This window comes from Manduca sexta, chromosome 6 (genome assembly GCF_014839805.1).
Source record: "Manduca sexta isolate Smith_Timp_Sample1 chromosome 6, JHU_Msex_v1.0, whole genome shotgun sequence".
Lineage (NCBI taxonomy): Eukaryota > Metazoa > Arthropoda > Insecta > Lepidoptera > Sphingidae > Manduca > Manduca sexta.
This window is the reverse complement of record NC_051120.1, coordinates 6905847-6922917: the sequence shown is the minus strand read 5'-3', so window position 1 is coordinate 6922917 and position 17071 is coordinate 6905847. Positions and strand designations below refer to the sequence as shown.

The window sequence follows — 17071 nt, the reverse complement described above, 5'->3', positions numbered from 1 at the left end:
CTCACATTTGAAAGACCTACCAGTCATTATCTCTACCTAATCCATCAGTACTAGTGCGTTTTTATTTTTATATTTACATACTTCACTGAATTTTATGATCTAAACAATGTACAAACTGCAGTATCTAGTTTATTTAATGTATTTATATTGAGTAAAGTTTTCAATTTAACGAGAAAACTTCTACATTGTTCGGGAAAAACTTTAACGAACTAAGAAGCATTGGTCAGTGCTTAAATAAATGTCCTGCTATTCGTCTGCTTGAAGAATGTAATACGCTTTGTAAGATGCTTTTTCTCAAGACTGCCATTTGTATGAAGAACAGTCTTAGCATTTTTAAGTTAAGTAAATTCTACATCTTTTCTGCTTGTTAACATAAAATGAAAGATACTCAATGTTCGTCGAATGAAGTTGATTTAATTTAAACGATTAATGCCGGCAGAACTCTTGGATATTATACCTTATACCTAAAATGAGTATGTTTCAAACATTGACGTATATTCTATAGACACGAACGTCCATATAAACTATTTGTTCAAAATCTGTACTAAAGTGGCAACCAAAACGTCACTGTTATAACCTATTTATTTACTAAAACAACAAATAATTTTACGTATTTGACTAATATTTTTTATTCAAATCCAGGTTTACATTTAGACTCGAGTTCTTATATCATGAGCGCCACTCCGTACACAACCACAAGCCGTCAATATTGACCATATTAAAGTCAGTTTGAATGGATTGCAGTTCAATTCAGTTGAACACAATGAATGTTCGGAACGCTAAATCTAGTACTTTATTTAATTTATTTTATTTTATTATATTTGGAAAACAAACCGTACAGTTATATTTATAATATTAATAATGACATTATGACTAATACATAGACCAGTAAAGTTTTCACTGATAAATATTGAAAATACCGTAATATCAAATTAAGTACGTAGTACATATATCGATTGTTTCAAATTGTTACTATATTAGACGGCTTCTATGGTTATATGTTTATGTAATAATAATAATAATAATATCAGCCCTGTATTATATACTTGCCCACTGCTGAGCACGGGCCTCCTCTACTACTGAGAGGGATTAGGCCTTAGTCCACCACGCTGGCCTAGTGCGGATTGGTAGACTTCACAGACCCTCGAAATTCCTATAGAGAACTTCTCAGGTATGCAGGTTTCCTCACGATGTTTTCCTTCACCGTTAAAGCAAGCGATAATTCACAAAGAATACACACATATTTTTTAGAAAAATCAGAGGTGTATGCCCTTGGGATTTGAACCTACGGACATTCGTCTCGGCAGTCCGTTCCACAATCAACTAGGCTATCGCCGCTTTTTATGTAATATGTTTATGTGACTTTTCAATACTGTTATAATAATATTCATTTTTGTTCACAATAATATTTTTAGTTCAGCCGATATCAGTTTTAATATTCATGCAGAAAATGCGATAACATGTGTTCTGCATCCATCTCTGTCAGCTGTACAATTAACCGAATGCAATCTCAGCATATTTAGCTCGCGTTTAAGTAAAATATAATATATTATTGGACTTTTAATTTAATAAATTAAACTTGTATTTTAAGGCAAATATGAAGTCTTAATCTTAGCACTTATTCAACTCAAAATCTCCATTTATCAAAAGATTTATTGTGATTGGCTTAAATTATTTTATCTAATTATATCTCGGCATTTTAATTTTGCTAAGTATATAATTTGTAACCTAATATTATTAATTAATTTATGTTTAATAAAAGTCTTTATCTAAATTGAAAACACTGAAATTAATATTAATTTAAAAACTAAAATTGATAGGGCGATGAACACAATTTGCAGACCTTTTTAACAGCAGCTGCTTAAAATTATTAAAATAAATAACTCGACTTTATGTAGGTAGTAAAAATTATTACCTATAGTGATAAAATTTTTACACTTATTATATTTTTTAACTAGCTGTGCCTGCGGCTTTGCCTGCGTGGAAATCTGTGTGTCAAAGTTTTTCTCGCATAAATCCCAACCAACGAGAATCTTTACTACCACGCGACCTCTTCACCAGTAATCGTTATATTTCAGTCAATTTACATGGAACCGTCGTGTACTAACAACCTAAACCTTCCTCAAGAATTGCACTATCTTTTAGTGAAAACCATATAAAAATCTGTTCAGTAGATTTTAAGAAAATCGATCGCATACAGACAGCTTTTGGAGACTTTGTTTTATAATATGTCATATATTTAACTATAAATGTGGCTTAATATACATTCTAAGGTGATAACGTTCATAATGGGTTCGGAAATGCGACCCCGCAATAGTAACCTAATAGTGGCAATACCCAACTTGATCGTTGTATGTGGTAAAGCTTTTAACTTGGGGCTTTTTGCTCCTTTATTACTGTAATATTAAACGAACGAATGAACTTATACACTTATCCAATACAATTTATATAAAACTTAGTACTTTCTATTTTTGGTCTATTGATTTCTACCGACGTCTCTTTGGTTTATAACTGACTTCTAAAAAGGGATAAGGTTCTTAATTTGTGTGATTTTTTATATATAAGCGATTAATTCAAGATTTGTGGTTATATTATGGTGATTTTTTTGCTTCTATCTTCACAATTGCGCATATTCTTCAAACGAGGTTTAAAAAGGATTTACTATCGGCTTGGCTGTGCGTTTAGCAATACCTATGAGTATGGGCAACGGTAACCATAATGTAGGCCGTTAACTTGTCTGATAGGAAATAAAAACACAAATTACATACACTAATTAGATTTATATAAATATTCTCACTTAAACGCTGCATAATTTAAAAAGCAATTATCTGAAACCAATTATTTCAAAACAATATCAACCATGGAACTCGATGATCAAAACTACAATAGCAAAACAAAATAAAATGTACACTCGAGTTCCAGAGAAACAAACCGACGGACTGATAACTTTTTTTAACTAAAAATGTAGCACTGTTTTTAAAGCTTTGTTACCGAATTTTTGAACTGCATCCAACGAGTATATTTAAAACCTTTATTACGTAACAAAACTAGATACACTTTTATGAATGAATATAATTGAAAGTAAATGAATGTTTGTTGTATGGTGTCATTATATGCATTAGGCAATTATACACGCGGGCTATAACAGGAAATATCAGGATAGCATTTTCAATACTGCCTACTAAGTTTCCATAAGCATTAGAACGCTACCGCATTTGCCTAAAAAGAAAAACTTAAATATTATAAATTTACTAGTATAACTAAATCAGAAAATATAAAGCAGGACTTGTTATGTAGAATAAATAAATAGAAATAATGCATAACATTATAATAATACACATACCACACTGTATATTTTATAGGTACTACGAATAGTAGATTTTAAATTTGCCACGACGTCAATATTTGATATTCCTCATAAAATTTATTTCCATTTCATCTGAATTAATGGAAAATTTATGGAATGGTTTCCAAATTGATTGCTCTGTATCCTCTATGGATGTAATAAAAGTCAGTGTCAGACAAAGTTGCATAGTTTTATGACTAAAATGAAGCCACACGCCATCCCCTAGCATTTATATCAATAGTGGTCGATAGACTATCATTTATTATTTATGAACAAAATTATAGCTAGAAGTTAGCAGACCAAATTATAATTATAGATACACGAAGTACTGTACCAAATATGTTGCTTATCTATAATTAAAAAAATGTTTCTATAGGTTAAATTGTTTTTAGTAAACATCTTTGTAATTAGTTCGATTCATAAAGGCTTATTTATTCATTTAAACGTAACACGAACAGACACGGAAAGAAGAAACGGCTTACTGAGACGAATGTCCGTAGGTTCAAAATCCAAGAACATCTCTGACTTTTCTAGAATTATGTTTGTATACGTTGTGAGTTATCGCTTGCTTTAACGATGAAGGAAAACATCGTAATCTAACCTACATACCTGAGAAATTCTCTATAAGAATTTTGAGGGTATGTGAAATCTGTAAATCTGCACTAAGCCAGCGTGGTGGACTAAGGCCTATTCCCTGTTAATAGTAGAGGAGGCAAGAGCTACGAGACAATATATGATACAGGGCTGATACTATTATATTTATGTTATATTACAAACGTAACAAGTTGGTAATATATTTTACAACTATATAATAAGGAAGGCACGTTGCTTTGCCGACAACGTACACGGAAGTAAAAACTTTTAGGAAGAAATTGACATGACAATTTCTATGATGAGAAATTGTCATTACGCCAGTTTTTTTTATTTCGTTTTTTATTGCAGATTTATTTGTCATTGACTGAACGTTTAGGGAATTCAGTGAGTAGATTCTACCCTGTATAATGTACCGAGGAAGTCACTCGCCTGAATGTACTGTAGGAAACCAAATATCTATATTACAAGCTGTGCATAATAATGCATTGCGCTAGATATTCAAGACATGTTAAGCCTCATAAAGCCTAGTAATTACATTGGCGTACAATAATTAATCATTAAACAGTAATTCAAACTTGGCCTTTGACTGATTCGGTGACGTAGTTGTATTGCGCGGTACGAAAGCGCTCTGAGGTCCTGGGTTTGAATATATACCTATTAAAAGTTAACATCCACGTGTTCCACAAATATAAATCAAAAGTATATTGGAAATTCTATTAACGTTAATTAATTTAAATAAAATCAGTGTTTGTATTTTTGTCCTCTATGAGTTCCGAAACCATTGTTCAGGTTATGATGAAACTTTGGTAATTCTGGGGACTCCTGCGAGGGTTCATGTACAAAAAAATGATAAATAAACTTATGAAACTAATTTATTTTATATTATTATGAAACTTATTGCTTTAGTAAAAAAAAAGGATTTTTTGTTTTAAACAAACTTTTTGCACTATCTGTTATCTGTATCTGATATTATTTTGACATATATCATTTATCATACTATGCATCTTATACTCTATTTCATTATACTTTACAGGAAATTGTAACGCATGCCGGATACAGCTAGATGAACATATACAATTGGTTATGCGATTTATTCACTCCCATTATCTTCTTCCATTATAATATCTCGACTCGTATTGGCTGTAATATACTGTAGAGACCCAAATCGTTTAACCCTCAAGGGACGAATTGACTGAACTGTTCCCAAAGCCTTTTTGCCCGAAACTATTTTTGACCCAATTTGGATGGGTGTTGCCGTTTATTAGCTGAAAATTACAGGGCAATAGGTGAATGTGTTCTGGTTACAGGGTTAGTTAATACTTAATTAATCTATGATAGACCAAAAAGGAAATATATAAAATATTCTAGATATGATGTTTTTTAAATATGTTGACATAAAATATTTACAATCCAAAATTAAATACTGTGGAATTAAATAATCTTAATAACTAACTATTTCGTATTAAATTCATTTTTAATTTCTATCTTTTTCGATTCACTACACTCCAGTGGCGAAGCGTCCATACAAGCCGATTCCTACCGGGTTACCTTTTGTAAATTAATTAAAAATAATGAAAGATAAACATAACAATATAACTAGAATAATAATAGTATACTCAAACAAGTCATCTTATACTTATTCAATTAAATCAATACTTCAACGGTAACGGTACATAGTATCAATTCGTTAAATCGTAACTCGCGCGCAGTGCTCGCGCTTTAGTGTTCGAAGGAAACCCGGCCGCGCATAGCTTCCCTCGCGATATTGTTGTCTCTTTCACACGCAGCGCGGTGTCTTTGTCTAATCTTTTGGAAGTGACGAAAAAATACATGTGTGCGTGCGTGTATATGTATTGCAGGGTAACCCGAGAATTTGCGGCTTCACGTTAAGCCATTGGCGCGAATTTTTTTAATAATTTTGAATGTATTAATTAGTCTTTTTGTATAGTGTGCGTTATTAATATTTGTTGGACTCTTTTAGGTACCTATGTTCAAAATAATATGTGATTATTTTTATAATTTAGAGTTTAGACATGTTTATGTTAGAAGGAAATAATTAAGTATTACGATATTTTACTGATTTTATTTTTATTGTGAAATGCGTATTACATCTGTAGAAAAAAATATTTCTTCGGGTTCCCTTTTGAAAATTTTCACCCTTCGCCACTGCTACACTCTAAAACGTATCAAGAAATATATAATGTATGCACCCAACGTAATGTAAATCACGATATACTTTAAACCTATTTTACAGAATTAACAAGTAAAGAACGTACCAGTGATTATAGAAAATATTTTACAATAATGTGAAAATGATCCCGGCTGCACGCGATATGTGGGTGGGGCACTCACCGATACACTAACCCACTTTAGCTTTATACTGCAAGTCGCAACATGCTAATACTGCCTGGGTGACGAAGTTGTATTACAGTACAACTGCAGTGCTGAGGTCTTGGGTTCGAGCCCCGGGTCGGGCAAAATGATATTAGAGTTTTCTGTTCAGGATCAGTCCGGAGTCTAAAATTTGTACCCAGTATGGCCATAGGCTCGCTCCCTATCACATCATGGAACGGAATACGCACGGCGGACAGGGAGTGTACTATATGTGCCTCTGTCTACCCCTTTAGGGATAAAGGTGTGAGTGAGTGCGTACGTGTATACTAACACACGCACGAAAAGATCTTTATTATAAGCACACACACTATTATAACCTTCTCAGTGCGTTAGTAATGCGAAATGCCCTAAACAACTTGATTGATACTGATTACAATTCTACTGTTCTATTTTTCAAATGGCAACGTTTTTAATATTCGTTTCGAAGGAGGATAACGTCAGTAAGGCGGCCAGTCATTAAAATAAGTCAAATTCAAAGCAAAATGCTAGCTTTGATCATTTATTTGCCATGCTTAAAGTTGTATGTTGCGACGACATCAGAGGGTAATACGGTCACATAAAAACATTGAGTTTAAATACAATCATTAATTCATTTATAGTAGTAGAATCGATATTATAGATCGAAAATATTTTGTCTAACTAAAAAATGTCGTGGCTTTGAGAGACAACAAAACCAATGTCACGGCATCTATACTGTAGAGATGATCTCAAGATTACCGGAAGTTATTACGGCGCGATAGTGCGGTTTTATTGTCATAATATAAAATTGTTAAGAATTTACGGCGCTTGCGTTTAATGTACGGGAACCGGGAAATTCTTGTGTTGTCCTCTCATACCCGGAATATTTTCAGATGATAGTTCCATCAGTGCTCGAACACAGGTTGGTATGAGTTGTAAAGAAATTTTCACGTTTATTTAGATTTGAAATCCTGTTTTTGAATAAATAATATGAAAAATTAAACATTTTAATCATGTTTAAAATTATAAATCTCATTGAATGATCTACAGTTGTAATACAAACTTTTTTTTTACTGAAGTATCTTATTGATTAGTTTTTATTTTCTAACAAAACAAGATTATAGAGATTATTTAAACACGTCTTCTGATAGGTATCTTAGTTTTATTTCATTTTTTACAAAATATCTGTGAATACAAATGAAAACTTTTCAATTTCATTTTCCGCCACAATATCCGGGATATTAATTGCTCTGACCTTTCAAAAATATATTAATTGCTTATCGAAGAATAAATTAAATTATTTTGAATGTAGATTAGTCTGGAAATGGATTTTACGAGGGAAGCCGGCGGAATAAAACATAAAAACAAGATTGCTTCGTAAGAAACCGATCCAACAAAGTTCTTTGAGAATTTGCTCATAATGAGCCATCTGTTTCGGGTTAATTGAGTTTTACAGGTGTTTTAGGGATTTTTCGCTGACTTTTAATGACGGCAAGGTAATTAAATAAACCGGTTTTTCTTTCTAATGCTTTTTTATGGATTCAGATACGACTTAACTTTATGTCTTAATTATTAACTCTGATGTAACAAGATTTTAATATTGTCGGTTAGATTGGTTGCCTCTATAGAGAGCAAAATCATATTTAATACGAGTAATCAAACGGCTTCACTGTCGGATCGTCGTCGGCGTCGGCTTCAGCCTTTAAAAGTCGCTAAAACAATATATGACATCAGCGCCATCTGTCAAATTTCAGAGTAAAATAATACATTATTTCCGATAAGAGAAAAGTTATCCAGGACATAGTTTACCCAAGTGAAAAATTCTATCAAAATCCGTTCAGTTGTTTCTGCTTTTACTTCTAACAAACACCCAAAGATTTTTACAAATTTTCCCATTTATAATATTAGTAAGAATTAAGATAAAATTTAATTAGCAATGAAGCCTTGCTTCTACTATAATAGAAGTATTAATAATTCACCAACTTGACATTGTAATGAGACATAAGAAGGTCAATGACTAACTCTTAAATATTCCAAGGATATGATGTACCTAGATATAATTACGAAGAAGAAAATCTTCCGCGAGAACACCAGCTAGGAGAATTACAGTAACGCGATTTTACAATACGTTTTAGTGTAAAAACCAAAATTTTGATGGAAATTCTGAGGGCGCTTGGGTTAGGTATACCTACCTATTAGGCATATTTTAAAAATCTGAAATTTCTAAAATAGGTAGGTGAGTGTTTTCAATGTTATTTATTTGAGAAAAGAATGTATAATCCTTTATTAGAAATCTTAGTTTAGTAACATTTCTATACATATTATATAAAACAAAGTCTCCAAAAGCTGTCTGTATGTGATCGTTTTCTCATAATCTACTAAACGGTTTTTTATACGGTTTTTACTAAAAGATAGTGCAATTCTTGAAGAAGGTTTAGGTTAATAGTGCTAGTTTTATAATAAGACATAATTTGAAATTAAAATAATTTTTTCATAATCATTTCATAATATATTTTGGATCATTTATTTATTCATTAAATAAATTCTGTCTGTCATGACAACTTAATCAATTTTTATTCCAAGATTCATAGATGAATAGTTTTAGTGTTATGTTTAGTTATTCACAAGTAATTTGTATTCATGTCATCCCCGACGTCACATAGCGAAGTTAGTACGAGTTTGAAACTTAGGCTTGTTATAATCTCAACACCCACGTCACATGTTTACGAATCTTAATTGCGTGTTTGATTTTTCATGTATTTATATATTCTGTGGATCAGTGGTAAAAGTCAAATTTTTTGAAAGGGAAGCCGTCACAACATATTGGTAATTATATGTATGATCGATCTGCAAATCATTCGAATGATATTTAAATTTTACATACATTCTACGTAAAGTGAAGCCGATAGCAATCTGGTTGTATGGACCTTTCGCCACTGCTGTAGATAGTAATATTCTCTGAAATAGAAGTAATAAAACCCTAAAATAAGTTTACAAAACGGGATGTATTCCTCTTGATCATTGAGAATGTTTCCTGTGACAGAAACAAAATTATTCCTATATCAGACACATATCGTAAAAATACTTACGCGATTTTGAAGCTTACAAATAAATAACTTGGCAGTTTCAATAGAAAAATGTTATAAATTTGTAATACATTATAAACCCAAATTAAGAAAAGGCAAATACTGCTAATATAAATAAACAGAATTTATGATATTTGTCCGTTATTGTAATTCTAGTTAAAAATGTGAATACAAGCTAAATTATGTTTTTATTTATGTATTTAGATGGATGTGAAGTAATATTCCGCTGTGTCGAAGTATTTTTCATGATTGACAAGCCCCAAGCCGATTCCGATATCCCATTACCAAGAATAATGATAGTATAATATATTCGGTTCGCGAAGCCAAATAAGTTACCCGTGAAGTGTGAAATTGGAAGGATGTTAGATGCTTACAATACATAAAGAAAGCTACATTACTAATGTTAAATTGAAATTGGTATAAATAAAATTGTGATGGAGAAAATAAGCTAAGTTTAGTGTACCGCCATTGATTAAATTATTTAATTGTTAACGTGTCAATACCATTAATAACATAGTTACGTAGCTTCGAGAAGGCTATTTAACTCGTTTTTACTAAGTTTATCAAAATTATTCGTCGTTTAAATTCTAGCCTAAAAAGCGCGATCAAAGTCTGGTTAAAAATCAACAACACATAAGCCTTTGGAAGCCCCAATGGAAGGGTTAGATACCAAAAAATGAAAAATGACAAGAGGAATTAGAATGCGCGCGAAAGAAAGAAATGTAACAATTACGTTATTTCGCGCCGATTCTAACTCATTGCAATATTTGAAATAAGAATTGCTATTCTAAACCCTTTTTCTGCTCGTTTCACCAAAGAGCTTCTGTTTTCTTTTTTTTTCCACTACGTATAGAATAATTATATACATCGAATATAATAAAATACCCTTTTCGTATCCAAAATCACTCTCTCCGGAATCTGGTTTACTCGATACTAAACAGAATAAACATGTATGTACATTATACTGTAGGAGGCTGACATCAATTAAGGGTTCACATATATTTTCATTATCATGCCATTGTCTCTTATCTGGACTAATGAGTTGTGATGGACAAACAGATTGAGACTAATAGGCAGCTTAGTACCAGAATCCATGTCTTGATAAGAATAAATGTAAATTCTCGATGTTGTGAATATGTTTGTGATAGTACAATATTTGCAACTATAATTTGGTCAACAAATTTTGAATAACATTCGTCACGTTATTAATGTAAGACTGCAATGTTATAGAGAGAGTTACACTACTATATATTTTTATCCTCATTTAGTTATATATTATAAAAAAATCTCACAGGAATTCGAATATTCAAAAGTATGTTTCAAACTTATAATACGCAAATTAATTAAATATTTATTTATATCCATAACATCTACTATAGTTAAATTGAAAGGTCTTTATCTATTTGGACATTTCAAGACCTCACATTTATTTAAAGATAAACATAATCTGAAAAGCAATTAATCTAAAGGGACTTATGAGGATATAAAAGTGTAACCTATAGGGAAAATAAAATTGAAGTCCGTAAAACCGATATCGCGTGGACAGGATCCATTTGGATTAAGCAAAACTGTGAACTCGTATTGGGAAAACGGCGCGGAAAATAAAGAAGGCTATAAATAAAATGGCAAAATAAAAGATGCATAGCTCAATAGGCAGTTGAATTTACGAAATCTGCACGCGATCACATAATATTATAAATGACTCGTAATTACAAATAAGAAGATTTTTTTTTTTTTTTGTAAAGAGATTCATGGAAGTTTTAGCAGAAAATATTTTTTTTTGTATAGGATGATTGTTTCAGCGGCTATATTACGTGAGCGTCATGATTATCGTTCTGAGATCTCTGAATATTGAGTGCACAATTCACCTATCCCCTCGTGTATAAAGGACGTGAGCGTGTGAGTATGTAAGATTCGTGTAATTGTCTTATAGATTTTCCGCCCTAAGTTGAATTTTCTAACTAGGCACTATGTTGTTAAGATCTTTTTAAATCGATATACTCGAAAACAATCTTTCACACGCGATGGTGTCAGATAAGGATTCCTAAAAACATTACCAAATCTGTTGTGACAATTAAAAGATACGAACGGAGTAAGTCCATTTGAAAGAAAATTAAAAGTATCATAGTGTTAAAAATAGATTGTAAAAGCCGTCCCCGTCCTATAAAATTAGTTGCAGTTGTACCCTCACATATCCCGCCTGTAATTGCGGCTTTCATATTAAGCATAATGAAACTAGCGCTTGCAGCGTGCGGTTTCATTTTACGTTCCATCTTGGAAAATATAATTTATACGTTTTAATTATAATATCTGCGTTCAGGTGACTTATGAAAGTATCAAATGAAACGACGTTTACAAAATATAGCTATCTTATTTTATGAGATTATTTCTAATACTATGTACAAAATGGTCGGTGTGTTTAGGGCGCGTCATCTCCTCTTAAGGGGAGATACTGGTGTCTGCTGATAGGGCGACGTTTGGGTTGTGCTGTCACTGGCTGCAATGTTACTTGCTCCACTGCAGATCTTGATTGCGCGACGTCAAGGTTCAACGCACTAACTGGTATCGGCGTGACTGCGTATCCAGCCGCTACTAATGCTGCAAATTCTTCAGGAGTGTACGCTTTGTTATTTTTCGGCGGTGGTAAGTGAGATCTCTGCTCTTCCAAGCTTTGGCCATGTTGTTCAATGTTCACTTGCTCGACGTTCGATGGCTGCTCGTGTTTAATTACCTGTTCTTGTTGTTGCGCAGGCTGTTCGATTTTCAAATTTTGTTCTTTTAAAGTCAAGGGCTGTGGCCTGGCCAATTTCCTTGGTGCTAAGTTCTTGCTGACGTAAATAGATGACTGCGGCTTTCCTTGCTCAACAACGCGTTGCTGTTCAGGCTTCAGAGCAAGCGGAGGCAATTCGTATCGTGGACGCTGATCATTTGTTCTGTACACAGGGCGCAGCAGATATTGCTCTCCTAAAATCTGAGCGGGCTGCTGCTGCTGTTGCAAGGATTCTTGAAAAACAGGATCGTAGATTTTAACAGATCGTAACTTTTCAGGTTCAGGGTAACGTTTTAAATATGTCACTGGTCTTTCAACACTAGGAGACTGAAGACGTTGTTCTTGACGAGCGAATTGAGGCCTTGCGGCTTCTATAATTCTGTATTGCTTCGGAACAGCTTCAGGCTGATATTGAGGGATAAGCCTGTAGTTCAGTTGACCTTTTGGCTGCTGTAATTGTTGCAGTTTAGGGGCAGCGACTACTTTCAATCCTTGAGATTCAGGATGTTCGTATAAAGGTTGTTGGACTGACTGTTGCTGAATCGATTGTTGTTGAATTGCTTGTTGGAACGGAACATAACGCAGCACTTGAGGGACTCTCTGCTGTTGCGGTTGCGGAGCGGGGCGGAATTGTTGAGGCTGTTGCTGGTTGATATTTGTGGTCTCAATCAAGTATTGTTGAGGCGCAGCAGGGATTTGAGGAGGAGCAATTTGAACTTTGGAACGTAGCTTCGAAGGCTTCTTACTTGGCTTGGTTACGTAACGGTCGACCTGAAACCATACAAATAGAAAATGCTGTGTGAAAAATATTACTACTAGAGAAACACTTATACACTTCGTAACCTTTCTCCAAGAAACTCTATATTCAGAAGGGTGAGAATCAAACAGTCGTTAAAGAAATGATAAGCCTTCTCCTATCCGGATATTATTAAGACTATACCTGCTGATATTGAGGCGCTACACTCTGCACCGTCGAAGCTTGCTGCGTTTGAGTAGATTGGATGTATGCCTGTTTGCGAGGCTCTTCTGGTCTTACTGGTGCTTGACCGAGTAAAGCAAGAAGTTCTTGATCAAAAGATTCAGCGGAGGCCGCACCAGTATCGCTCACTGAAAGAGCAGCTCCTACAGAAGCTTCTCCACCGTTAGAAGAGTAGTTTGGACGGGCAATGACTGCATGTGATGGTTGGAGAGCAACCTAAGAAAAAATAAAACAAGATTCAATAAAATATGGTTATAAATTTTGAGAAATTTATATCAGTAAATTTTGTTTTTGTTTGATAATATTTACCTGTCGTCCAACCTGGCCCTGAGGTTCTAAGTAGTAAAACTGCTGTAGACCTTGCTTATGTTCCGCTTGAGGGTTGCTATACAGTTGCTGCAACAACTGGTTGCTACTGAGAGGCGCTTTTCTCTCTGGCTGAAGCTCTAACAGCTCTTGAGGATTTAGAGAGAACACTTGCCCTGGCCGGTATTCTTCGCCATCTGATCGACTGCAAGACATAATTATTCGGTCTGTTTATGCAAGACAATTTAGATATTAATTATAAAATATTATTTTTAATGAGAATTGAAGTTAGAGTAATATTTATATGAAAACAAGTAATAAATGATACCTCCGCCTATTTTGTATTATTTTTTAAGATATTGTTAATATGACATATTATTTCCCAATCTTTTATAAGTTTTAGTAAATTCCATTCAGTAATAGTCTACAAAATCGCAGTTTATATTTTTAGTTAGTAGCGTAATAGGTACTCTCCTGTAATACTACGTCATCTCGTCGACTCTAACGGTGAGTAACAGTAACACAGCGTGCCTAATTGTTTGAGTATATTCAGTAACTTGTAAAGTCAGAGGCTAGAACTTTGGTGCCTAGGTTCGCACCGGCGCTTGGGAAGTTCATTCCTATCGCCAGCCTAACAATCCTTTCAAACCTCTTTTAGGCATTGCCGTATTCTATATAACTATATAAATATATTACGTACAAACTACTACGTACGCATGTGATTTTAGATAGGTAGCCCTATTAGTAATTTAACTAAATGAAAATAAAATACCTAACGGGAGCTTTGTCATCTTCTTGTTGTGGTTCTTCAACGGGTGCAGCTTGTTCCTGTAATAGAAAAAAATAGTCAGTAAACAACAATACCAAAATTACTATAGAAACAAAAAAACTGTTTCAAACATAGTTCTATTCTCACACAAACGTATTAGTTTTGTGAGATGTCAAAAACTTCTAGAACGTTCTAGCCCACGATATGAAAATTCTAAACCAATAAAGAGTTATGAGTCCATATTGGCATCAAATCCGTGGCATATAGACTAAACGACGCATCCGTTGCAAGACAGTTCAAAATTATAGCAAAACTAGAGCTTCAAACAATTACCAAACAAAAAAGCTATAGCAAATTGACAGTAGCTACGTATGTCACAACAACAACGACAACGCTATTATGTGTTACACTTGCGTGGTGAAAGTAAAAAAAGACAATAATGCAATTATCGACCGTTTTCGACATAGGGCGGACTCGACGACATGGCTTCTTGTGCAACAGTTTCCTGGCATATGGCTTAAGTACTACTCCAGTTCGAAAGCCTAGTATTTTTTTATTGTTCTAGCACGACAAAGTGATTGCGCTGCACCTGAAACAACCTAGTATTTTTTTTTTTATTTTAGCTCAGCAATGTGACTGCATTGCCCCTGATGATAAGCACAATGCTGTCCAGATAGAGTATCAACTGGTATCAGATGGCCATCTCATGCTATTCGACAAAATCATGCCGGCTACTTCTTCTTCATTCTACTGCAGGAAGGCCCAGGATTATAGGTAGGAAGAAACACGCGCAAACGGACGAAGACGGCAAACTATTCCAAAACCTGGTGGTGAAGTAAAAGAAAAGAGTTGCGAACCTTCTGGTTCAGGTCGAGATGGTTTTTATCATCAAGTTGTAGCTTCGCATGCTGCGTACAATTCCGCTGAGCAAAGGAGAGGAGGGGATCAGAATGAAGTACAACCAAGCAAAGAGCAAAGTTTACTACGATTATCATTACCTATTTCTACAATGTATTCTAGGATACATATTGTTCTAAGCAACTATAAACAAATAAATAAAAACATCCAAACTATTAGATCGTGTTATGCTAAAGTAAATTTTTACAAATATATTTCGGTTTCACACAAATACAATAAACTTTCACATATAATTTTATGACAACACATTATTTGCATTATTATCTCTCCTTCAAAACTACACAAAGATATAGAAAACTCCACAGCCATATTCATACAAATCATCAAAACAACATTGTAGTTAACAAAACAGCTTACTCAAGCACTAAACATAACTTCCGAAACAAAGAAGACGCCATCTTACTTGCTAGCGTGTGTATAATTAACGAAATGTCAACTATTTTGAAACTGAAGCGTAAAAAATTGTTAAATATAAACGTTTGCAATGTTGTACGGAATATAAATATAACAATCGATATTAAAACGAAAGCTATAATGAATAAAGTTGTGACTATAACGGAGGTTGCAAAAGTCTTGCTTAATGTCATGAAGGAATATGGAAGCACAGAAACAAATGTAGCCTGATAAAGTGAATGTTCTGCAATTATTAAGCACAGCTATAAATGTTGTGTACATTATTTTCTTTACATATAACTGATAATAATAAAATGTTTGGATCCAAAAATTAAGTCTACATGACGTAGCCGAGACGCCTTTTTAGAATGTTTTAGCCTAGAAAAAAACAAAAAAATATGTATAGGATCGACATATCTAAGCGACAGACTTATCGCTAAGTTATGTCATTCCCATATTTTTCTTTTGTTTTCTATTAGCGGCAACGATTGAAGAAAGGCGTCCTGGCTATGATCTTAGGGCTAAATTCTCGGGTAGGATTTCGGTATCAATATTTCTCCCATTCCAATAATAATTATCCATCCATATATGTTTTTGTTACCTTTTGTTAATTTGCCTGTTACATATCAAAAATAGATCTTTTTGAGCTCCAAATATTGTACTTGTACTTCAAACTGTTAGCGAATTTCTCGATAATTATATGCTTAGACAATGCACATTACCCATTATATATTAACTATGATTAATCATACCAATGATGGATTTGGTTGATTATTCCTTCCTAATCGAATTTTGGCCATGTACGCAGGATATGTTATAATGTACAAATGTGTGCGCAATACACAAGTGCATCTTTATAATAGAGAAATTATAAAGGTCATATGGAGAAATTGTGGAAAGCTACAAGGCATATTTATATTCCGCATTGAGAAATCTCCTGAGTGATTCTCCACATTATCATGTTCGCCTGCCGCTCCTCAGAGAGTAACTGTATTTCATTAGTTAAAGTTGTCGATGTTGATACTTGTTTTGTTAAAACAAATAATGTCACTGATATTTCGTGAGCATGATTACATCCTAGATCATATTGTATCAATATTTTGGTGTCCTTTAGAGTATTTACTTTAATCCTGTGGCAGTATTGACCATTATGGTATTTTGTGAAATCAATTGGTACTTTATGACTTGAAACAAAGGAAACAATGTACATATCTACAAAGTTTTTGCTTTAATTTGTTTTTATCTAGAAGCATGATAAAGTGCAACCAAAACTGCTAAATAGATTGAAGATTTAAATATTCAGATTTCTCCAACTTATTAAACTACATACGAAATGGTTTACGACTAATTTGATAGTCATTTGCATGTTTATATGAACATAAGACATTCCTCTGTGATCCCATAATTATGGAAAATATTAAGTGATTGGACATTTTACGAGCCGCCTGACCTTTTCTAAGTAGTTAAATCGTGAATAAAGTTGATTTGCTATATTTATTTAGTAAACTAACAATCTCTAATAATCGCGTAAATAAGAAATCATTATAGTGACTTTAAA

General features: G+C 33.4%; 1 protein-coding gene across 1 annotated transcript in view; it reads right to left on the bottom strand.

Moving 5' to 3' along the window:
* Positions 1-11729: 11729 nt before the first annotated feature.
* LOC115442198 (RNA polymerase II degradation factor 1) overlaps positions 11730-17071 on the bottom strand; it is a 59337-nt gene continuing 53995 nt past the window's right edge. The window contains exons 3-6 of the mRNA XM_037447402.1: positions 14206-14261; positions 13437-13638; positions 13089-13343; positions 11730-12919 (exon numbers count right to left, since the gene is read on the bottom strand). Of these exons, the coding sequence (XP_037303299.1) occupies positions 11798-12919; positions 13089-13343; positions 13437-13638; positions 14206-14261 (1635 nt within the window). The 3' untranslated portion in view covers positions 11730-11797. The remainder of the gene's footprint in view (positions 12920-13088; positions 13344-13436; positions 13639-14205; positions 14262-17071) is intronic.